The sequence below is a fragment of the Drosophila yakuba genome, chromosome X, assembly GCF_016746365.2.
Source record: "Drosophila yakuba strain Tai18E2 chromosome X, Prin_Dyak_Tai18E2_2.1, whole genome shotgun sequence".
Classification (NCBI taxonomy): Eukaryota; Metazoa; Arthropoda; class Insecta; order Diptera; family Drosophilidae; genus Drosophila; species Drosophila yakuba.
In genome coordinates, this window is record NC_052526.2 from 9,867,284 (window position 1) to 9,891,399 (window position 24,116).

The 24,116-nt window shown below is 44.4% G+C and overlaps 1 protein-coding gene across 2 annotated transcripts; it reads left to right on the plus strand.

The window, feature by feature from the left end:
• The first annotated feature begins 10 nt into the window (after positions 1-10).
• Positions 11-24,100, plus strand: LOC6524836 (thyroid receptor-interacting protein 11). 2 transcript variants are annotated; one of them, XM_039377434.2, is made up of 7 exons: positions 11-567; positions 633-725; positions 16,089-18,970; positions 19,622-19,785; positions 19,849-20,052; positions 23,038-23,313; positions 23,375-24,100. In XM_039377434.2, exons 1-7 carry the CDS (start codon positions 334-336, stop codon positions 23,725-23,727), a joined length of 4,206 nt encoding a protein of 1,401 aa, XP_039233368.1. In that variant the 5' UTR covers positions 11-333; the 3' UTR covers positions 23,728-24,100. The 2 variants fall into 2 exon arrangements, with proteins under 2 accessions (XP_039233368.1, XP_039233369.1); XM_039377435.2 differs by having other exon boundaries at positions 16,092-18,970.
• The last annotated feature ends 16 nt before the right edge of the window (positions 24,101-24,116 follow it).

A 24,116-nucleotide genomic window follows, 5' to 3' on the forward strand; every position in this document is an offset into this window, starting at 1 on the left:
CGATAGGACGTCGGATATCGATACCATATCACAAAATAATAATAAAAATAATAATAAATAACAGAAATAATACTACTAAAACACAAACAAAAGCATACAAAGCTTGCACATTTTTGATCAAAACAAACAACCAAATTGAATTTCAATTGTGGAACGAAGTATAGAAATCAGCTTGAGTTTGTGCCACTGCCACGCAAAAAAAAAAGTATCGTTTCCAAAAAACTAAGCAAACTTCATCCGAAGTTCGCGATTAGCTAGCCAAAAACGGAGTGATCTCGACGAGCAGAGCCACGCCCCCCATCCACCCACGCTGCCCAGAACAGAGCAGCGAAGATGTCGTGGCTGAACAGCAGTCTCAGCCAGCTGAAGGGCCAACTAACCAATCTGGCCCAGGAAGTTCTGGCCGAAACGGCAGGACCCGGCGACTTGGAGTATGAGGGACATCGAGCAGGCGGTGCTAGCGCCCAAGAGGCCGAGCAGCAGGCTAAGACAGCCCTGGAACTGCTGGCGGATACCCAGGAGCAAAAGGAGCAGCTGGATAGGCGTTGCGAGGAGAAGGATCGTGAGGTAACGCCAACTCATAGGCACTTTTGCGGCTTCTGCACTAATGGCCACCCGATTACCCTTTTCAGATTGCCGCCCTGCGCCGGGAACTGGCCAAAAGCAAGCAGAAACAGGAATCCAAACTGGCAGCCAGCACATCAGCTTCGCGGGAACCGCATTTGGTAAGTGATGTTTGATCCGTGGGACCTGCAGCTGGCCCCCACATGGCCATGCCACAATGCCACATCCGGTGCCCACTCCGTCTTCCAGGAAACATTGCACTCCAGGGTGGAGTGGTGTTTGCCCGGCTTTATCTTTCAAATAAGCGATAAGCCCAGCTCTCGCTCTCTCTGTTTCGCTTTTGGCCACATATCCCTGAATTAATATTTAAACTGCGATAAGCTAGGAGTCGGCACTACCCTAGTTTTATCTGCGATTCTCGATTTTACCTGATGCCACATTGTGTCGTCCACAGAGAGAGAAAAATAGATGCAATGTCATATGGTAATTTTTCTTGGCATGAATACAAATCGCTTGAACTCGGGGATTTCCGTGTCGCCAACTAGTTTTCATCTTCAAATCGTTTTATGTTAAAGGTGTTCCACATCAGACAAGTTCTCGATTGCAATGTTACTGGCTTAAGCTTCAGTTTTCGCTACCTTATGCGAATTTATTTACTTTCTAAATAAATATATAGTTAAACTGATTTTACATTTGGTATCCATTTACCTTTTTTCGCGTGCAGTCAGCGCATCCATTAGAAAACGAAATTATGAAACTTCTATTTGATTTCACATTCAGTGGTATTTACCTGGCTGACTGTCATAAATCCCTGGACTCCTTTTCGATTACCCCATATGCCTGTTGGCCTTATCTGGGCGTGCTGTTAACCCTATCGCTGCCCTCCATTCGTCAACTGCTTGTTCAATTTACCGAATTATTTCTGATTAGGCAAGTTTCTATACTATACTATACTATACTATACAGCGCAACCCCAAGTGCTGAAACTGCAGTGTTACGGGGTTGGTGCTGGAGCTATTTGGTATCACTTATGGGCTGCAGATCTATCTGAAGCACAACTGTACCTGAGATTGAAAAAATTAAGTTCTTATCTCTCATAGTCGCTTAAATAAACAAAAAGCGCGCTTTGAACCCTGTTGAACTGTTTAAAAAAAATAATACATGTCCTGCATACAGAAATACAGGAGATTGTAACAAGAGTCCAATATTACCTATTTTTATGAACGATTAAATTAATTCATGTTTATTAAACGTGCTCTTTTGATTAGCCCAATTTTATGTGCTCTAAATCTGCATTTTGTTTGCAGCTTAAATTGGTAAATTGATCTCACTAGTTTAGGCCATCATTACTCATGTTTTATATTGGTTTTCGATTAGCTAATCGAATATGTAAAAATGAGAGTTCCTATCAAATATACGGAACATAAATTATAAGGGAAAATTGCATCATTTAGTATTCATAGATAAACCGTATATACTCTTTTCTTATCGCAACTGAACAGTAGGCGATATGGAAATCTGATATATGTTTCATCGTCGATTTTGATCTGTTTTTGTGTCCTTTTGTTAATTACATTTTGATATATGGTTTCTCAAGTCTTCTATTTGTAATCTGCATCTTCTTGTGTTAGCTATGATTTCGATGGCTTGAAAGTTCTTCTTTTTTGTTTTCTATATTTATGGGTATATGTTTTCCCAGATTTTTGCTATCTCGCATGTACTATCAATCGCTATCTTTTGGATCGATAGTTGGGTCACCATATTGTTTTGCATAATTGCGCCAGGCGAGCGGCGATAAGTGTGCCCTCATCCCCATTCCCATTTTTCACATCCCTCATGACCCACCTCCACCACCTCCACCACTACTACTGCTACTCCTCCTCCTCCTCCTCCTCCTCCTCGTCCGTGGATATGGCAATCTGCTCCTGCCAACCATTATCATCCCCATTAGGCGGGCATTTGGGACATCTGCATGGCATGGCACCATGCTCGGGTTATCTTATCCGGGCCAAGCTGGCCAGGATCGAGGGGTTGGTTGGCTCGAATCGCTGGATCCGGGGGCCTATAAAAGCCCGGTTCACCTGCTGGCTGGCACTCATTCGGTTCCGTGTGATCGATTCACGTAGGCCCGCATAAAGTGTTAATTCCTACTCAGTTTCATTCTTGTGCTCAGTTTTGGCCTGAAAAACTACAAAAAAAAAGAAAAGAAAAACGCAATACAAACGCGATTTGCATTTGAAAATCGTGTGACATTTTTCCTCAAAAAGAGGGTCAATTTTTCTTAACATTTTTTTTTGTTTGTTCTTTGCATTCATTTTTTATTGCCGGAAGTCTCGCGACGACTGCAGTTTTTTTTTTTCGTGTGTGTTCTGGTGTGTACTTTTTCGCTATTTATTCTGGGTGAGTTGAAACTTCCATAGATGGTGTGTAGTTTTTTGTGTTCATTTCCATATGCAAGAGGCAAATTAGTCTAATTGTCAAATTTCAAAGCGCAATGATTTGGTGATTTTCGCTGAGGAATTAAAACCCAAAAACCCTCGACACGCATTTGGCGTTGATAATGAGCTACAAAAATTGGGGTAAATGCCAAATTAGGGGAGATATTTTTACAAAAGTCCATTGTTCAAAAGACAGTTTATTTAGGCAAACATGTTTGAGTTTTTGTATTCATTGTATAAATATATTACAAATATGAAACCTTTATTGCCATTTAAGCACAAAAAGTTGATTAACAAATAGCTTTGTAATGTATCATCACATCTTAGCTTCAACCAAATATCGAGCAACAGATGGCGCCACTCAATGGCAACGAGCACCGGAAACGCGCAGTGTTTTTAAAATTGTAGCTATACGTTTTGAATTCACTGCATATATATGTTCCTTAATCAGTTTTCCGTATTTATGTATATCGAATGTTGCGCTCCATGTGCATAATAATCGTAATTATAGTACATATCATAGAACTCCTCTGCTGATGGCGTTCATCTTGCACAGATTTCATTAGAGCGGAAATGCTGATTGGCCGCTTGGTTGGCTCACCTGCCTGGGTCAGTGGGTGGTGGGGGATGTTCAGGTGGTCCGTTGGGCAGTTGCTCCATTTTTTTTTCTATATTACATATATTTGATTTTGGACACGTCAACCGTCAAGAGCCAGAGCGAAACCGAAACCGAATCGAGTTCCATTTGATAAACGCGGTTTGTTACGCTCGGCCAAACTGTGTCAAATGTGTCCCAGCTGCACTTGTTACTACCTCAGTTTACCTGAAAAGCCCCCTTGCCGCCATCCTCCACATTCTACTTAATAATCGGGCGACTGTGGGCGTCATTTCCCCATTTCCCCATTGGCCACGGATCGCGAGTGCTCCGTGTCCGATATGTCATCATTCTAAACGTTTTCATTCCTACTTCGCCCTACCCCTTTCCCTTCAAAACCCCCTCAAATTGGAAATGGCATGTTTTGCATTGGGGTCCAGAATCAACTAATTGGTGGAGCTATGTAGCTTCCTGATAGCTAATGAGTTGCATTCATCACAAAAAAGGCGAATATTTCCAGATAAAATGCATACCATTGCCTTGCAATTGATTTAAATGATTACTCTTTAGTTTATATTCATTTTTTGAAGGCATAAATGCTTTAGATTACCTCTATGTGTAGCGCAAGTGATCCACATAATATTTAGAGCCGAACGAGCCACAATTGGTGGAATATGGCATGATTCCGATTGGGGTTCGAAACAAAGATGACGCTTAAAGATTATACATATATTAGGATATATGATGGGCAACATCTCTGAACCTATTAAAATCGAATTTACCATTGCTAGGGTAACTCTTTGTCCATAGAAATCCACTGAAATTTGTCATATTTTTTTTCAAAAATGTATTTAATAAGCGGTAGTAACTATTGTTTAAAGTTGTGCTTGTGGTCAGCGAAATCATTCAGCTATGATGCTGATGCTGATGCCGATGATGCTGATGATGATGATGATGATGATAATGCATTTATCCAGTGTTGTTGTATTCAAGCACGAATGAGAATGACATTTTGTTTTGTTGGTTTTTCGTCTCAACGGAGTGGAGTGCCTGGCATTTTTGTGCAGTTGCTGTCGTCGCCCAGCCACCCAGTCACCCACCAAACCACCCATCAACCACCACCCACCAACCACCGCATTCGACTCCAGTTTCTAGCAACTGACCCACGGCCAATGGGATGTCAAACGTTGCATGTCGCTAAGTGCAGTTGCAGTTGCAGTTTAAGTTGCTGCTGCGTTGTTGTTGTTGCTGTTGTTGCTGTTGTTGCTGTTGTTGCTGTTGCTGTTGCTGTCAGTGGAGACCTGCAATTATTTAATAACATTTGTTGTTGCTGATGACTGACATTGTTCGGCTGCCCGTGGGTTCCTATAAACAATCAACGAAGCGAGCGGCCAATTTTCACTAACTGCCACCAACAACTTCGAAAAACTCCAACTCCAACGGCAACGGCAGAACGTGGAAAATGGAAAATGAGCTAGAAAATGAGGTGGCCTTTTAAGCACCGCAGCTGAAAATGCTCTCTCCGCAACTTGGCTATCAATTGAAAAGTAATTTAGAGTGTGCTTATTCTATTATTATTATTTCTATCAAGAAGATATCAGTCTAAATAGAAAAACAGTCTGTTCCCACTATCATTGCACCCATTATTCTGATAGAGGGAATACCTTCTGAAAGAGTATAATAATACGAACAATGCGGGGGTCTGGTACGCAGCAAAAGTCTTGGTCCAAATCAATTTGCTGCCTGTGAATGGGGACTTTAGTTTCAGCTTCCAACTCATTCTCGTTCTCAGTCACTTCCACTTCCACATCGAAATCCACATCCACATATCCACACATCCACACATCCACATATCCACAAACCACGTCCATTTCCGTTTCCATTTAGCTTCGCGTGCTTCTAACGAGCCGAGTCAGTTTTTGAGGCCTAAACGTTGTTGCTGTTGCTGTCGAGGGGGGCTGCTGCTGCTACAGCTGCTATTCATTTGCCAGAGTTGCCATGGCCACCAGTGAGTTGCTCAATTGGCGTGGCGTTTAACCTTCGCCTGTAATTGCATGTGTTTGGAACCACCTCCTGAGATCTCAGTCATCAGATGCACATGCAGAACTGTGGCGCTGGGCACAGGGGTGCTCCTCCAGGGGGATTGTATAATGGGGAAAGGATTGATGGAAAAAAAAACACCTGACAGGGTTGCCATCACCATGTAGGAAGCTGTTTTCAAGGCATATCCTTATTTAACCATTTCAACTGCGATAATTGTTATAAGTAATGCACTTTTTATGAAACTTGGGGATACATATGGAATGCATATAGATCTTCTATAGAGCTCCATACTGAAACAACCAAATCCCCTTAGTTCCTGCCAACGCCTATGCCCTGAAGCTCAGTTATCGAAATTGGCCAAAATGCATTTGTCACGCAAGCTGCTCGCTCGCAAATCGCCATGTTCTGGCAGATTTGTGGCATTCTTTTGGCTGATTTATATCGAGGATTGACGGATTGCCCGATTGACGGATTGCCTGATTGCCGGATTGGCGATGGCCTCGTACTCGCATTGTCTGAGGCTAAAGAAATACTTTAGCTCTATTCACATAACCTTCCTCTGGGCCACGTTGACAAAACGCTGCTAGCTGCTGGCTGCTGGCTGGTGGCTCTGGGTCAGGTGTATATGGCTACGTTTCCCCCCACCTCCCCCTTTTTTTTAGCAATTACAAAGCACACCACCCACACCCCCCATGTCCACAAAAACAGAGCCCATTTGAATCCGCAGTGAAAAATCTGGCTGAGTGGCGAACAAATGCTAATAAGCATTAAATTATGAAAAGATTTTTCGTTTGCAGGCCAGTCGGGCCGTAAATGACGAAATTTAAGCATCCATATATTTATGGCCCAGAGTTTTTGCACTGGAAAACTACTGTGGCAATCGAAAGGGGGTCGCGGAAATGTGGAAAAGTGGCAAAAATGGAAGGGGGCTGCGCTGCGTTTCGGCGATTTTTATTGGCAAGTCGCGCTGTTGCATAAACACTGGCGACTTGCGACTGGCGACCAACGAACGACGACGACGCCAAAATAGAAATATGTTCACCTGTACGCCAAGGCAGAAGCCACAAAATGCAGCAACAACAAAGTGTATAAATTTCAAACCACGAAACTAAAAACTGCTAACTAAAAAACGACCACAAAAAAACAACAAAAAACAGAAAGAAAATTAAAATAACTAACAAAAAACCAAAAACAAGAAGAACAAAAAAAAACTAAAAACTAGAACGCCCAAATGGCCCATAGTCCATAAAATAGTCGAACAAATTGAGCGAACGAACGCAGCGATTTCCCCGCCACTCTTGGCATTTTCCAATTAGCCATTTTCCATTTTCCATTTCCACAGCCGACTTTTCCAACACTTTTATTTGAAGGTTGCAGAAGGCTGAGGAAGTCTGTAGTTTCTCTCATAAATATAATTTGCAATTGTCTTTCAAAACCCCTGTATTAAAATGTATTTTAATATTACATATTTTATCTTACTATTTATCTTAGTTTTTACAAATAATTTTGTTTGTTTTATAATTTTAACTAAGCTTCCATTCCACTCCAAAATTGCGTTCCAAATTATTTATTCAAACACATTTTGGGTAATTTTTCAACTACGATAAGCATTAATATTCCTAAAAAAAACCTACTGTGTTTGCTCTTGCTTAAATGGAAATGGGACTTGTTTGCGTACAAGAAAAGTAATTTTCCTATTTGCATTTTCACTTAGTTATCGTTAAAGGGATCTTGGTTGGCTCAAAACGAGAACAATTGCAGCGTAGCAACAAAAAATTAGATGCTCGAATATATTTATGATCTATAAAATCTAAAATTTAAAATGGAATGAGTGAAGCCCGTGAATAATTTGAAAATATCTATACAATATCTTGTGGAGAAGTGATCGAAAGTTTGTTATAACAACAAGATATATCTGAACGTAAGCTTTCAAGTATCCGAGCTCCTAATCGGAACTACGATCTCTTCTTGAACTCCAGTTGCTCGCAACTGTATCTGTATCTTCAGTCTCAACTCCATCTTTGAGTGTAGCCGTGTGTATGTATATATATATATATACTATATATATATGTATATTCGCGTCTATGGTCGAGGTGTGCATCTTTGCATCTTAAATGGAACGGTAACGAAGTGAACCGCCTGTGCGACCGAATTGAAGCGCGTTATTTGAATTTGATTTCTTGTTTTGTCTGAATTTTAACAGCAACGTGTTAAATGAATGCCAACACAAGAAACAGCCGGCGGTTCGGTCTTCATCTTCATCTCCATCTCTATCTATCTATCTCTATGTCCATTTCCATTTCGAACGTATCCGTTGCCGTTGCCAGGTAACTAGTATCTACCCATCCGGAGAGACTCGCACCTAGCCGACCGTCGATTGCCGATCTCCAAGTGCTATGTATGTGGCATGCTCTGCCCATTTACCACGTTCTTCAGCGACTTCTTAGCCGATCTCGATTCCGATTCCGATCCCGATCCCGATCTCGATACGATCCGATCCGATTTGATCCGATCCGAGCTGCTCCAGATCGAGTTGGTTGGGCGACGTCAGAGCTTGGTGCTGTCGTCATCGATCCGTCTATGAATCGCATCCGTATCCGCCATTCGGCATCCACATCTGGGTCTCCAGCCGCATCTTTCTCTATTCCTCCGTCGGTGACCGCTTTCTTAAACTTATGCACGTAGCGCCTTTTGTGTTGTGCTGGTACCGTGTTTTCCACATATTGATCGAACGTGTGCAAATAAAATACAATTTAAATATTTATTATCTTTGCAGTTCGTTAGCATCTTGTATCTGCTTAAGGCAGCGGTGTAGTTGGACCCACTCTTGGTGGGGTATTTAACCTAGTTTATTTGACCGCTTTTCAGTTATGAATCGATATGCTATGTTTCTATGTGCACAGATCGTTTTCAATGATGTGGCAGAGTGTATCTTGTATCTTTACATGTTTTATCCTTGTATCTTGTATCATTGCATGTTGTATTCTTACATAAGTTAGCTCTGCCCATACATTGTATTATCTATTAATAATGGCATATTGACTAGACTAATTCTAAGACCACAGTTCCCTTGATATAAGGACATTCCCACCCCCTTTGGTTACGCCCCTGTTCTGGCTGCGTTTGTGTGGCCTCAATACGTAGTGCTCTCTATTATTTCCGCCCTATAAATGGGCTTCTCTGCGACATATTGCCCCGCTAAAATTCGAAAAGATTCGAAGATGCAACCGAATTCGATGCGAGGAAGAATTTATTATACAATCGATCTAAACAATTGGCGCCACAAAGACGCTGACTTTTGAGAGGTGTGAAGAGGTGGTGGTACGAGGAGGGGGTCACTGTAAAGGGGCGGGGGTACTGTACTTAACGCATGTTAACGCCACTGTTAACTTGCACGCCCGATTGATATGGACGTGGAACAAGGAAGCTAAGTACAAGGGTCCCCCCTTTGAGCGATTCGCTTTGCACTCGCAACCGAACGAAATGCATTTGAAAAGCGTACACCAATGTGTGTGTTCGAGTGTGTGTTTGAGTGTGTTTGCGAGTGTGTGTTGGTGTTGTGTTGCGCATTGTTGTGCTGTTGTTACAGTTGCTTTTTTTCCCTCCCATTGCTGATAAAAGAAAAGCCCCCAAAACTAATTAACGCCTGCAACGTGTTTGCTGCCAGTATATAATGGCATATATCTACATTTGCTACAAATATGTGTACATACATACATATATCACCGAGCATTGATAGTGTGCCACCCCGCGTCCCCTTCCCCTCGTAACCCCCTTTCCTGGCCGAACCAAAAAGGTGCGAAAGAGATGGCCTCTATGGGGCTCGGGGTCTAGACGGCTGTGTGTGCTGTGTGTATTTCTACCTTCATGGGTTGACTGTATTTTTATCTGCTAATTAAACACAGACGCTCGATTGCGCCAGTAACAAATACTGAAACAGAAACAGAAACACTGAAAACAGCAACTGAAACAGAAACAGAACAGTAACAACAGCCCGCTTAAAGTCAACGACGTGGCCATATGGAACCACTAGAACCCCCCTCCCCATATACCATATAATATCATATTATATCATATACCGTATGCCATATACCATATACCATATACCATATACCATATATACCAAACGATATAGCCGAAAAATTGTGCTTGGAATTGTGCTGGCACAGCCAAAAGATGAAACTACACGCGTCGGGTGTCGTTTTTCATCATCACTTCATCACTTGGAAAAGCGAGGAAACTCTGCTGGTTATCTGGATGGCACGTAATGTTAATGTTAATATTAATGTTAATGTTAATGTCTATGTGGCCAGCTTTATGTCGCATCCTGCCATCCCTTTCTAAGCCAAACCTTTTTTCCAACGGCTTATTTGTTTTCTTTTAACAACTTGCTATCTCTGCGCTCTCCCAAAAGGAACAGAAATGGGGGGCAACTTAGGAGACCCCAACAAATACAGTGAAGTGTCTTGAGCTGGGAAATATTTTCATACTTTACAGATGCAAATACTCCTCTATTATGGAATTTAGAACCGAGTTCAAAACTATGTGATGCAACACCTTTTTCCTTACTTAGAATATCGGTTTCATAAGTGCAGAGTTAAAAGGTCATTATAGAGTTGTCCGATTGTAGGTGTACTCCGCCGACGGTGCAGCGTCGGCAGAGGGGCGGTAGGACGGTGGGGGGCGGGGCGGCAGCGGCAGCGGCGGTACAGACGACTGAGGCGACCGGAGAGCGGACAGCAGAGAGCACACAACACAGAGCGCTGAGAACAAACAAAATGAGCAAAATAAGCAAATAAAGCCGTCTCCAGCGGTACAACAACAATAGCGACAACTACACCATCGCGCACACACTAACACACACACATTAACAATTCTTTAAACAACAAAAAAAAAGAAGGAAAAAAAAAACGAAAGAAAATAAATAAAAACAACAACAAACGTCGCTTAATTTCAAGTTAAATAGCCGACGCGCATTATTTGAGTTTTGAAATGGAGAGCAAGTCGAAGTTGCTGGCTAGCTACGTGTGCATATCGCCATACACACACATATAAATACATATGAGTATATCCAAATCCATGTACGAGAATACCCATGTACCCACCATCCAACTCACCGAGTGAGGTTATGTACGGCTGCCATGATAAATGTCTTTCCATTTTATCCATTAACCCCGTCGGTGCTATCTCCCCACCCAGATCGGTCTTTATCTCTGTTTTTGTACCTTTCACATGAATCAGAGTTATGAATCACAGTCGCGTTGGGTGGGGCTTATCAACTGAGGGGTCATGTCCTTTGAACTTTATACTATTTTGAAAATGGGAACCTAGCTCACCAAACTCAACAACGTGTTGCTTTTACCCCACAGTTTTGAATTATATGAAGTGGTATCTGTAATGTCATGGTTACCAAGCCATAAAAATATAATTCAAACGCGAAAACGCCTATCATATAATGATGTGAAACTCTAACATGACGTGCTGTAATTTGATATGCTGGCAATATGTTTTTGAAAGCTCTCAGATAATAAAATTGATATTAAAGCGATATAACGAGTGTAGTTCTATATAATATTTATATTAGTCTAGCTATGAACACAGAGAATCCTTTATATCATATATCAGTTATCAGTTAAGAGAACTAGAACTTCAAACTGTTTTAATAGTTCCCACTTCACTTGAGTTCGTTAGCTCGTTCGAAGGTATGATGATCCTTGTTCGCGCCATGTGGCCTCTCTTTCGCTCGCTCCCTCGCCGCCTGCCGTCTGCCATCTCACTCCGGCGTCGATGGCGCTTCGTGCCGGGCTTCGTGTGTTCGGCTCGCTGACTTCGGCTCTGGCTTCGTGTGCGGCTTCGGCTGCAGTTCCGTCGCATGCGATCGCCGGTCGCTATTTCCCGCGGCGCACTGCACGCAGCGATCACTCGTCGATCGTTCGCTCAGCGGATCGGACGTACCGGTATTATCGCTCCTCCGCCGCCGCCGCCTCGTTTGCAGTCGCTGCTCGCGCCGGTGTGGCGTTGCCACCCCCTCGAAACCGAAAGCCCATTATACAGTTTGAAGTAAACATACATATCCTAAAAACAGAACTAAGTTTATCCTATCGTTGCCTTTAAATTGCATCGCGTAATTAAGTGAAAAGTTGATTTACATTTGACTCTTGTTTTATTCTATTTTTTTTTTTTGCGAACAAAAGCGTTTATTATTTTTTTGATTTGTTTTTGCTTGTGAAGTACGGAACGGAATAGCTGAATGAACAAATTGAAACTGAAAATATTGAGAAAAGCGGAAAATAATTTCAAGGCAGAATTTACTGCCCAGCTGCCAAATCGAAATTGAAAATCGCCGCTCAGCTGACGAGTAAAAAACTGTAAGTTGTTGCTAAATGTAATTGTTGCCGTCAGTTAATAATGCCCATTAACTTCGGGGGCCAGCCGGGTGCTTCAGGGGGTCAGGGTGGGGGGCCACAGAGAGAGAGAGTGAGAGAGAGGGAGACGGAGCTAGTCGTAGAGTGACTTGGCTTTAACTTGAGCTAACTTGAGTTATTCCTCGCCTTTTTAGCCACATCTCGCGCTTTTTTTTTCGTTTAAGCCCGCCTTGACTTTCGACTTTTGTCGCATCTTGACATCTCCTCTTATTAACTATGTAATTTCCTCTTGGTTTTTATTGCACTGCATACACTAAATTATTGTGTTTATTATTACTCATTTGGCCGAACTCAAATTGCGAAAACATGGCGAAAAATAAAGTGTTCCAAAGTGTGAAATGTAGAGTGGCATTTAAATACAGAATTACTTTGTACAACTCTATTCCACTATGAAAACGTTTAATTTCCCATACGAACAGCTCTGTTTAAATTGAATTATTTCTTCAGTAAAGGATTAGTAAATCTGTCAAAAAAGCTTCTCTACTTGCCCAAGATTGTTAAGTCTGTATTTCGAACTTGGTTATAAATCTTCTTGGCTAAAACACCATAAATTGTCTAGCACAGCTACATATGTACATGTTCTTTGTGAAACCACTTGAGATTGTGTCATCACGAGAAGAGCACGTTTTCGTAGAGTCATCAATGCAGAATGATATACACTACAGTCTGGCCAAAATCGAATTCGAATTGGAACGGAATGGGGATTGGAATTCCGCAGATAAGCATTTGAAACTTTCCATAGGTTTCCATGGGTTTCCGTATCAAGGTGGAGCAGCCTAATTGAGTTAGTTCTTATCGTCATTGTTTCGGCCATCTAATAATTTGTCACTTTCGATTATGTTGCTATCAGGCAGTCACAAAAGATTTCATTTCTCCATTACCCTATCAAAATGACAGTAATTTCATACATTTAATTTGCTCAATTCAAAGCAGACGGTATTCGTTCTGTAATCTAATAGTCCATTGTTCAGTGACTCTTAGAGTTTTAAATAGCGAAGAACTTAGCTCAGCATTGTTGCCAGTGATTTGAGTGATTTGTGGGACCCTCGGAAATCTGGGATTTGCTGACACAGAATTCCCGGTATCGCCGTCAGTGTTTGAATTTCGCTGCAAAATGACGAGAGCACAGAAATGAACACCACAAACCGAAATGCACATATCCACAAATCCAGAAATCCAGAAATCCACAAATGGCCCAAAACTGGAGCACATTCTGATAAGCTCCGTTTCGAATCCAAATTCCGAATCCCCCGGCTCGGATTGCGGGATCCTAGACGAGAATCAGGAGTGGAAGTAACATACTGCTGCAATCGGATCGTATAATCGCATATACATAATTGAGTTGGAGGGCCGTTCCCTCGGGGGAAAATAAAGCACGCCACCCTTTCGCGGCAATCGGTTAATGTTTATTTATAAACAAAGTACGAAATCCCACTGTCAGGAGAATGGGGAGAACTGCGGATATCTTGGTGGCATGGCATGGCCCCGATAAGATAAGGAATCGCTGGGCTCTGGCAGCAGACGTCAGTGGGGTGGCATGACTAAAGCGAAAGCGATTCAAATTAATATTGATCGAGCAATACTCCGCGCACATTTGTTTACACTTCCCGGTAATTGCACACTTTTCGCCTTTGCCATGCACATGTACACAAATACCCTTTCTTCAGCAAACCTGACTCGAAAAACTAGAAAGTCATAGAGTAGTGTGCAGCGTTATCAAGTTCAATTGCAAGGAAATATTCAGGGGGAATCGAGTTCTTTAGAGCACCCGGTGAAATTGGGTTTTTAAAAAGCTATTTTAAAACTTGGATTTTTGGCAATAAGGGTTTATTTCTTAGAAGCTCCATTTCAAGAGAACTTTCACCGTAAATATACCAAGGTTGAAATAGTCATACAACGCTATTCATTCAGCTTTAAATAGGACTTTGCTGTACACTAAAGCTTAGATTGGCGCTATCGAATTTCAGCTGTATTTTTTTTTCATTGCGTGACACATTTGTGTGCTATTTTATTTGGGAAGTATGAATTGCGAAACTATTTCTTGCTAACTTCCGGTTGCTATGCGAAGCATACCGCTCCCTTCGAGAAACCCCGAGAAAGCCGGAGAAAAGCAGAGAAACCATAAGAAAACCCGAACATCGTCGACAACCTGTTGCTTAAGCCTTGTGAAAACACCACCATTTTATCTTATCGCATCGGGAATTTTCGGTGGGTTCGCTCTCGTTTTTTATGGCCTACACTCAGTGCGTTTGTCTCTGCGCGACCATATATCTTTCTATACGACCTGCCCATATAGGCGTCCAGATTATATATGATATCATATCGTATCATTTGTGTGGCACGACACGAATCGATGATCGATTGCATTGTGGATGGATCGTCGCGATCGGTGGCACAAATGCTGCCTTTAATATTGCGGCTGCGACGAGCGTGAATAATATTTCCAATATTTGTTAACAAAACACAAGTGTTATTTCACACCCAAACTACATGGCAGCCATGTTCTCCGTTCTCAATTCTTTACTCTCCATTCTCGATTCTCTGTTCTCGATTCTCCGCAGACTGCTCATGTTGATAACCCAGTTTGCACAAGTGTCTTTTCGGCGTTTTCGATACCCTAACCGGGCCGAGAGGGTATAATTACACACCCATGAAGTGGAAGCGGAATGCCGGCCGAGCAAACAAACGCGGATCGGCGGCTATATAAGTGAATATATATACACAGAGGCACAGGCATATGAATATCACAAGTCCGAGTTTCGAGTCGAGTTCCGAGTGTGGGAATGGTATTTCTGGTAGTTTCCTCTCAGGACTGCTTGGCTTTGTTTACTCTTTAATTTTATTCAAAGGAATATGGGTATATTCGCTCTGGCATCAAACACTTTAATCAGCATATTAAACCCCATATTAAGATAAAGAGATGTTACTAAAATATTCATTTCCCAAGGATGGTTATCAGCTAAGTTCAGATAGTAGTACTACAGTACAGTAGATACTACAGTATATGGTAATACCAAGTTAGTTTATACAATACCTGTTGCTTTTTTTTGTTTTTTTTTTAGTAATTTGTTCGTATCTCTTATCTCAGCACTCATTAGTAGCAGTTATATTGGTTATCATTAGCGAAACTGTATGCCAAATCACTAAGCCTATTCAAATGGCTGGCAAAGGCGAACCATTGTGATTCATCGCCGTAAAAGCAGAGAGATGTGTGCATAGACACATGCATGCCGTTTGAGGTAATTTTAATTAGCTTGCCATATTTTTTATTTTATTTTCAAATATTTATTTCGTGGCCCGTTTCCCGTTGCTCGTCGTCGTTGTTAATTTTATTTAACCCATTTTTTGTTTTTTTTTTTTTGTTTTTACGACCGCTGCCATTTTGTTGGCGCCCGCTAAGCGGTCTCGTCATGGGTTTTATGGGGATTTCGTTGCTGGGACCTTATCGCTAGGGTTGCCAGCGTCGCAGTCGGCAGAGGGCAGCCATCTTTGCTCAACTCATCCATAAACTCATTAACGCGCGCATGTCTCACGCGCTGCCTTCTCTGCCTTTTTTGCCGGCGGTACTTGCACCTGTCGTCCCACCTCCACCTCCATCACCTCCACCACCTCCACCACCCACTGCCCCCTCTCCGCCCCCTCCATTAGCGTCTGCCAATTGACCTGGTTTGCTAATGAGCCAACGGGGGGAGGGGAGCTGGGTGGCTGCGGGTGACCAAGTCGGCGACGCATGCGCAAAAGGTGCCAGAAGATTGCGATTGGCGGCTAGGATATAACGAGCTCTGTGCTGTGCCAATCAGCCAGCCAATTGAAAATCAGCTATTTTAGTAGCTATTCAATAAGATATGTAGTAATTTGCATTACCTTCCAAAACTTGCAAGCATTTCAGAAAGATTTATGAATCCCCTTTTTTTGTAACTAGTTAACTATCTGAGACTAAAACTTATAACAAAATTACCTTAATTTAGTTGCGACACTAGTTAATATTTGTGTTTTCCCCACTTCCCTCTTTTTCTCGCACAGCAGCAGAATGAGGAGTCCAATGTGGAGGACAGCTGGTGCTGGGAGCCCGATGGAGGCGACGAGAAGGGTGCTGGATCAGGCGCAGGATCAGGCGATGCGGCGACGAAAGACAAGGAGTCCGGCCTCGTGGACATCGCACTGGGAAACAACGATGTGGTGCGGCTAAACGAACGCATTGCGGAGCTGGAGCAGCTCAATGCACAGCTGAATGCCTCGCTGGAGGAGCTGGACTCGCAGCATGAGCTGGCCATGCAGGATGTGCTGGAGCACAAGACGCAGCTGGCGGGTCAGGTGGCGAATCTCAAGCAGTTGCAGGCGGATCGCCTGGTGGAGCACGAACTGGCCAATGCCAGGCAGCAAAAGCAGTTGGACGAACTGCGGCAGACGTCCTCAGTCGCCAAGGAGCAGCAGGAGGAGCTGCAGCGGAAGGTGGAGCAGCAGGAGGCTGAGCTAAACGAGATGCGAGAGCTGCTAGACAAACGTCGCCAGGACACCGCCGAGCTCATCGAACGCGTACGCCTGGCGGAAACGGAGCGCGAACGGCTGCTCAAGGATCTGGAGGAATCTCGGCAGGCCAAGGAGAAGAAGACCTCGGAGTCGTCATCGAATAGCTCCTCCACGGGTAAGCACAGCGAGGATGAGTTCATTGTGGTGCGCCAGGCAGATGCCACGGGCTCTGGCTCCGCTTCTGGCTCAGATCGCGATCCAGATGCCGATGTCACGTCACCGCCCTCCAAGGAGAAGCTGCGCGATCGTCTCGTCTCCCTAGAATCACAAATCTCGGAGCTGACACTCACCAATACCCAACTGCAGGATGCTCAGCTGGAGAAGCAGCTGAGCATCAACTTGCTGGGTGAACAGCTTGTTGAATTGGAGAAGCGCTTGCGCCTCAGCGAGGCGGAGAAGGAGCAGCTTCAGCTGGATTTGCAGCTGCGCCTGCAGCAACTGACCGTACAGAATCAGGAGCTAAAGCTCCACGCAGAGGCTGAGCAGGAGGGTCACGCCCAGGATCTGGAGGAGCAACTGGGCGCTCTGCGCGAGGATAACCAACGTCTGCGCCAGGAACTGAGTACCAGCATAGCACAGGCCAAGTTCCGACAGGCCATTGCCGAGGAGAAGCAGGAGATTACGGATCTGGACGACGCGGACACCGAGTACGGCACCTTCGAGCTGGACAAGCTGCGTGAGCTGCTCCAGGCCGAGATGGAGGATCGTCTGGCCAGCTCGTTTCCGCAGCAGAAGCTGGAGCGAGCCTGGAACTCGCTTAAGGATCGCTGGCACCGACTGGAGCTGTTGGAGCAGCGACTGGAGGATGTACAGAACCAGCAGCTGGTCAGCGAGCACGAAAAGAAGACCCTCGAGGCGGACATCTCGCAGTATATCCTGCAGTGCGATGAGCTGATGAAGAACAATGAGCTGCTGCTCAACGAACTGGACAAATACAAGCGCAACAAGCTGGAAACCATTGAGGAGCATCACGAGGAGACGATTGTCCAGCTGGAGGCCCAGTTGGAGGAGGCCAGACAGAAGTTGGAGGCTTCTCTGTCCAGCCAACAGCTGATGGAAACAAAACTGAAATCTAGTCCAGAAAAATCTCCTGTGGATAGCGAGTTGCTGGCCAAACTCGAGCAGAAGGAGCAGGAATACTTGCTGTTGCAGGAGCAGTTGACCACCGCCAACGCGGAACTGGACAATAGCACCAAACTGCTGGAAAAGAATGCAGAACAGCTGACCAAACAGCAGCAGCAAAACGCGTCAGATCAAAAGAAATTGGAAGAACTCTCACACCTGCGGGAAACATTACAACGCAAGGAAGTGGATCTAATGGAGCTGGAGGAGCAATTAGCCTCGGTTAGGCAGGATCTAGATGAGAAATCCGTTCAGCTGAAGATCAGTCAGGATCAGCACAAAATCCAGGTAGCCAATCTCCAAAATCAGCTGCAAGCCGATCAGGAGAAGCTAAGAGAACTGCTCCAGCTGCAGGACAAACTGGAGCAGCAAAAGGAGCTCATGGAAGTCGACCAGAATCAACAGATCACCATGATCAAGAAGGAGCTGTCCGAGACGACCAATCAATTGAGAGAGTGCCAGGAGAGGCTAACAGTCAAGGAAGCTCAGCTGGCGGAGATCCAACAGCAGTTGCAGGAAGCTAACGAGGAAAGGACAACCTTGCAGGAGCAACTCCTTAACAAGGAGCAGGAATCTGGCATGAACTCCGATCAGGCAAGCCGACTTCACGAGCTTGAGGATCAGCTGCTGGCCAAGGAGCAGCAAATGCAGCTAGACCAAGCTGAACTGGAAAAATTACACGAGACACTTCGGGCAAATGAAGAGCAAGTCCTGGCCAAGGAGGAGCAGCTTCAGGCCAAGGAATCCCAAATCCAAACCCTAGAATCACAACTACAGGGCCAGCAAGCAGCCGATGAGAGCCAGCAACTCCAGCAGACCATCGATGGCTTGGCGCAGGAGAAGAACGAGCTGATCAAGGTGCTGCAGCAAAAGCACCAGGAGAACACGCAGTACTATGCGGAAATCCAGCGACTGCAGCCCTTCGAGCAGCAGGTGAAGGAGCTGGCCAAGGAGCGCGAGAAGCTGCAGGATCAGGTCGGCTTCCTCAAGGAGAAGTCCGACATACTCACCACGAATCTGCTGACGGAGCAGACCAACCAGCGACTCCTGCAGCAACAGCAGGCGGAATCCCAGGAGCAGCAGGCCAGCGCGCTGCGAGATCTGGAGCGTTTGCGTGCCCATCTCCTGGAGATCGAGGAGTTGCACACCCAGGAAACCGTGGAGCTGCAGCGCGATCTGGACGAGTCGCGCTCCCGTCAAGCGATCCTCGAGCAGCAGGTGTCCAAGTCCAGTACGGCGTACACATCGGCCAGGTAGGAAACAAGCACACGTTACAGCCGGGGGGTCACCTTGGTTGCCTTGGTGATGATTGGCTGATATATTCGTCACACCGGCGATAAGCGATCGAAGCTGGCTAATTGCATTCGCCACATGTTCCCACACGATTCCACTTCCAATTCCAATTGCCATTGCCATTTCACCCACTGCATCCCACCGCCGCCGGCGGAATCGGACCATGCAAATTGCCATCCATATTTCCGCATGCCTGGCAGCTCGTCTTATCGCCAGCTGGCAAATCAATTTCGAGCTGCTTGGATATCGTCACATGGAAGCTCTTGCATAAGAGTCCTTTTCTGCTCTGGGCTTCACTCCAGTTGCTAATTGAAAGGGGAGAAGGGCGTTTTTAATAATTAATTTATTTCGAAGTTTAGATTTTGCGAACTCGATTACTTTATTGAGAACTGGCTGTGTGTTATTAAACTAATTAGATGAATGCATTCAGAATGTAATAGAACTGTGCTTGGGAAAAGCGTAGATTGCAATTTGGATGTGAAAGTAAATGCAGTTTATTAAGTTACTTGAAAAAATGCAAAAACCTAGAGCACCAACCTATCTAAAATTCCAATGAGCACTTCTTCGAATTTCCCTCATCACTTATGTTCTTTTTTAATTATCCACCTCAGCATCCGTGCGAATCAGCAGGCGGAGACGCTGCAGGCGCAGCACGCCCTGCTCCAGCAGCAGCGGGATGAGCTGTTGGCCAAACTGGGCCAGTACGAGGATCGGGAGCTGAAGCAGCAGGCGGCGCTGACCAATCTGCAGTGCGCCCTGGAGCAGTTCCAAAACGGTAAGAGCACACACACATTTAAAGCACATTCTCGATGAGGACTAATCCGGGCTGCCATTCCAGACAAGGATCACGACATCGAAATGGCCACGCAGAGGATACGCCGCGAGATGCAGACCCAGTTGGACCGGCAGGGTCAGCTCCAGCTGGAGATGAGCGGCCTGCAGCAGCAGCTGGCGGAGGCCAATCAGGGATTGCGAGCCGCCGCCCGGCTCTCGGATCAACTAGAGGCTGGACAGCAGACGATCGCCGTGCTGCGGGATGAAGGTGAGTGCCAGCGGAGCAGCTGGTGGTTGTGGGGCTCCCCACTGTGTGCTTACGCATCCCCGATCGATTTGACTAACCCAAAAACCTGTTGAAGCACCTCCGGGATTCCCGGCATGTTCTTAACCCACACGGTGTTGCACCCTAATCGAAATTATACCCACTAAGTCACGCATAAAACTGGGAAACTGAGCGTTTAGAAAATACTGCAAATTATTTACGTTTTGGAATGAGAGAGAAAGTATGCCAGTGTGTGTTTTTGCTAAAGGAAAGTAATACATAGTAATTAATGTAAAGATTGAAAAAAAAAAAAAAAAAACAGAGAAAAGTGTCACCTTACACGATTCTCAAAGGTAAATATCAGCTGGTAATTCTGGGAGCTAAGCCTAAATATGAAACACTCGGAATTTCAGTTGGTATCGACTTTTTTGAATTGCATTTGATCACCATAAGCGCAACCAACCGAAACCAAACACCACAAAAAACAATCAACATAAATTTGAATATAAATAACCACACAGAAAAGTACCACAAAAATACAAAAAAAAAAAGAAAAAAGAAGGGAACTCAATAAAAATGTAAACTCGTTAGATCGCACCTACGGCACGTGGCAAATGAAAATCTGTATTGGCTGTTAACTGCTCACCTCACCACAGGTAAACCAAACTAATTTGTCCGCTTTTGCGTCCGTCACAAACTGCTGAAGTAAACCAAACCTCCAAAAAAGTAATACTCCCCAAAAGTAGTCACTTTTAGTAACCCATTAATGTTGCACCACCAAAACCACACGCAAAAACCGGGGAGTACAACCAGAAGTACACTGAAAACAATCCCAACCAGGCGCCTTTGATGTTGTGAACTAATTAGAACATATTTTGTGTAGCCTTAAGTTCGAGTATCTGTGATTTGTATCTTTAGATCTTCATGTTGTTTTAATGTTGTGCAAAACACGCTTGATAATGTGTCAGAAAAATACAAAATCAATTAAGTGCTTGAATAGCTATTTATTTAGTAATTTGTATTTATCTGAACACGTGCATTTTTGAAACCGCACTTTAAAGTAGAGTATTTGAAGCTTTAACCCCTTGTTGCCCCACCCGTAATTACTGAAACCCGTATTTGTTGTTGACCGCTGCTTACTTTAAATGTATCTTTGGCACCTATTATTATTTGACTTATTTTGATTATAATTTAATTATGATTGTGTACAAGCTATGAATATGAGCGTTTTGAACACAATACACATCCAGGGACAAGAAACTCTGTACTCTATAAACCGTATAAACCGTAAACCGTACCATCCGTTATCCGTAATTCGTAACCCGTAATCCGTACCAAAAAAAAGAAAAGAAAAAAAGAAAATAATACAAAAACAAGAGAGAACGCTATAGTCGAGTTCCCCGACTATCTGATACCCGTTACTCAGCTAGTGTATGTGCGAAGGACAGTTTTTGGCGGTTTGTGGGCGTTAGAGTGGGCGTGGCAAAAAGATTTTTGCAAATCGATAGAAATTTTCAAGACCAATACAAAAATGAAAAAATATTAAAACATTTTTCAAAAGTGTGGGCGTGGCAGTTTTGGGCGGTTTGTGGGCGTTAGAGTGGGCGTGGCAAAAAGATTTTTTGCAAATCGATAGAAATTTTCAAGACCAATACAAAAATGAAAAAATATTAAAACATTTTTCAAAAGTGTGGGCGTGGCAGTTTTGGGCGGTTTGTGGGCGTTAGAGTGGGCGTGGCAAAAAGTTTTTTTGCAAATCGATAGAAGTTTACAAGACCAATACAAAAATGAAAAAATATTAAAACATTTTTCAAAAGTGTGGGCGTCGCAGTTTTGGGCGGTTTGTGGGCGTTAGAGTGGGCGTGGCAACATGAATCGACAAACTTGCGCTGCGTCTATGTCTCGGGAGTCTGTGTGCTTAGTCTCAACTTTCTAGCTTTTGTAGTTCCTGAGATCTCGACGTTCATACGGACAGACAGACGGACGGACAGACGGACAGACGGACAGACGGACAGACGGACAGACGGACAGACGGACGGACAGACGGACATGGCCAAATCGACTCGGCTATTGATCCTGATCAAGAATATATATACTTTATATGGTCGGAAACGCTTCCTTCTGCCTGTTACATACTTTTCAACGAATCTAGTATACCCTTTTACTCTACGAGTAACGGGTATAAAAACCAGTACCAATTGTATCTGCAGCATTGAATAATCTCAATTTGTAAATGTGAGCGGTTTGAGCCATTTGACGCACTCACTTTGCAATTGGAGATTGCTCGAGACTGCGGCATATGCCACATTATTATGTACACACCTTATGTATAGCCTATATATATATCTACCGCCTTTACCTAATCTGCATGTCTGCATTTTGCATATACATATATAAATATATATTTATATATCTCTGTACGTATCTATCCCTATGCCTCTAAATATCGTTTGGATATGCTGTCTGATCTGTTTCCGTTGTCGTATCCCCTTGTTCTCTCTCCCTTTTTTTTAGTTTGTTATTTTGATTTTTTTTTTTTTTGTGTATTTTTAAATCTTTAAATTTGCATTTGAGCGAACTTGCCCCGTCTGCGTTCCAAAACCCAGCCAGCTGAGAGCAGAATCAATCACCAACACTGACCAGTAGACTCTAGGCGAGCCATCGGAGCAGAGCAATCCAACGAGTAGGGAACCTTTGCCGCGACGCAGTGAAGGATCGCCTGTACGAAGGAGCAGCGTCTGTACGGTTGAGTATTACATCAGGTACTGGTGTGCCTTAAATCCAACAACCAGTACTTATGTCATACTACGCCGTGCACGGATCGCACTAACCGCATGACTAAAAAACCACGCGCGCGCCCTTCTCCAACACACGGATGTGCCTTCCTCCAAGTTCCACTCACTTGCCCATGCCTCTTTAATTCAACATATTTTAGCCCAATTCCGGTTACTAATCCTGCTCCATATTTTCTCCCTTTCTCGTGCCCAGTGGAGAGCCTGAAGGAGGCGAATGGCCAGCTGGAGCAGCGGCTCAGCAGCAGCGAGAGCAGCCAGACGGACAAGATTGACAAGAGCCTGATCAAGAGTCTGCTCATCGGCTATGTGGTCAGTGGACATGCGGGGGATAAGCAACAGGTGCTGCGCATGATCTCCTCTGTGCTGGACTTCAATGCCCAGGAGGCGGACAAGGTGGGACTCAATAAGCAGCAAAGCAGCTGGCTGGGCGCCATTCTCGGTGGCGGTACCGCCCCAGCTGCGGGAGCAGGTAAGCCACCATTTCGAGTTAAGCGCCAAGTTCGTATCTGAAATCCGTATTTATCCAACAGGATCTTCGCGTGGCAATGATAACCTGGTGCAGGCCTTCGTTCAATTCCTGGAGCAGGAGTCACAGCCGCAGGCGCAATCGCGGCCCACGCTCCTGAGCATGACGGGTCAGATGGATGCAGCCACGTCAACCGGTGCCATCGCCACCGCCACCTCCACGTCTGCCAACTCAGCCCATCTTCCGCCGGCAGCACCATTTGCAACGGCGACACCAGCAGCAAGTCAGCAGGATCCTGCGGCTCCAGGCACACCGCCAGTGGGTGGCTCACCACAGTCGCTGGCCATGGGCTCCAACGAATTTGCGCCCACACGCAACTCCAGCTCGATATTGAAAGACATCCTCAGCGACTCCTGATTGTTGTAGAATAGTCGCCTCTTTATGTTGTCGCGTGTTTTTTTATTGAATAATTTTAGCATAACTTAATCCAACTTGTAAACGTGCAATCGTCGCCCGTATTGGCAAACGTATGTCCCGCATATATCTGGCTCTATATATATATATATATTTAATTATATATATACCCCAAACTGTACAATGTCTGTGAGTGTATATGTGCAACGCTAGCAACTTGTAAATATGTAATATGCAATTTGAACTTGTCGAGAGCAGCAGCCAAAGTAAAACCCAATGGTTTTGGCCCGTTTTGCTTGCCTGTGACACGCCTTCACAGCGGCCTTGCTAATGAGTAGCCGCCAAATAATAAAAATAATTAACTAATTAAACTATACAATGGTATTTGAAGT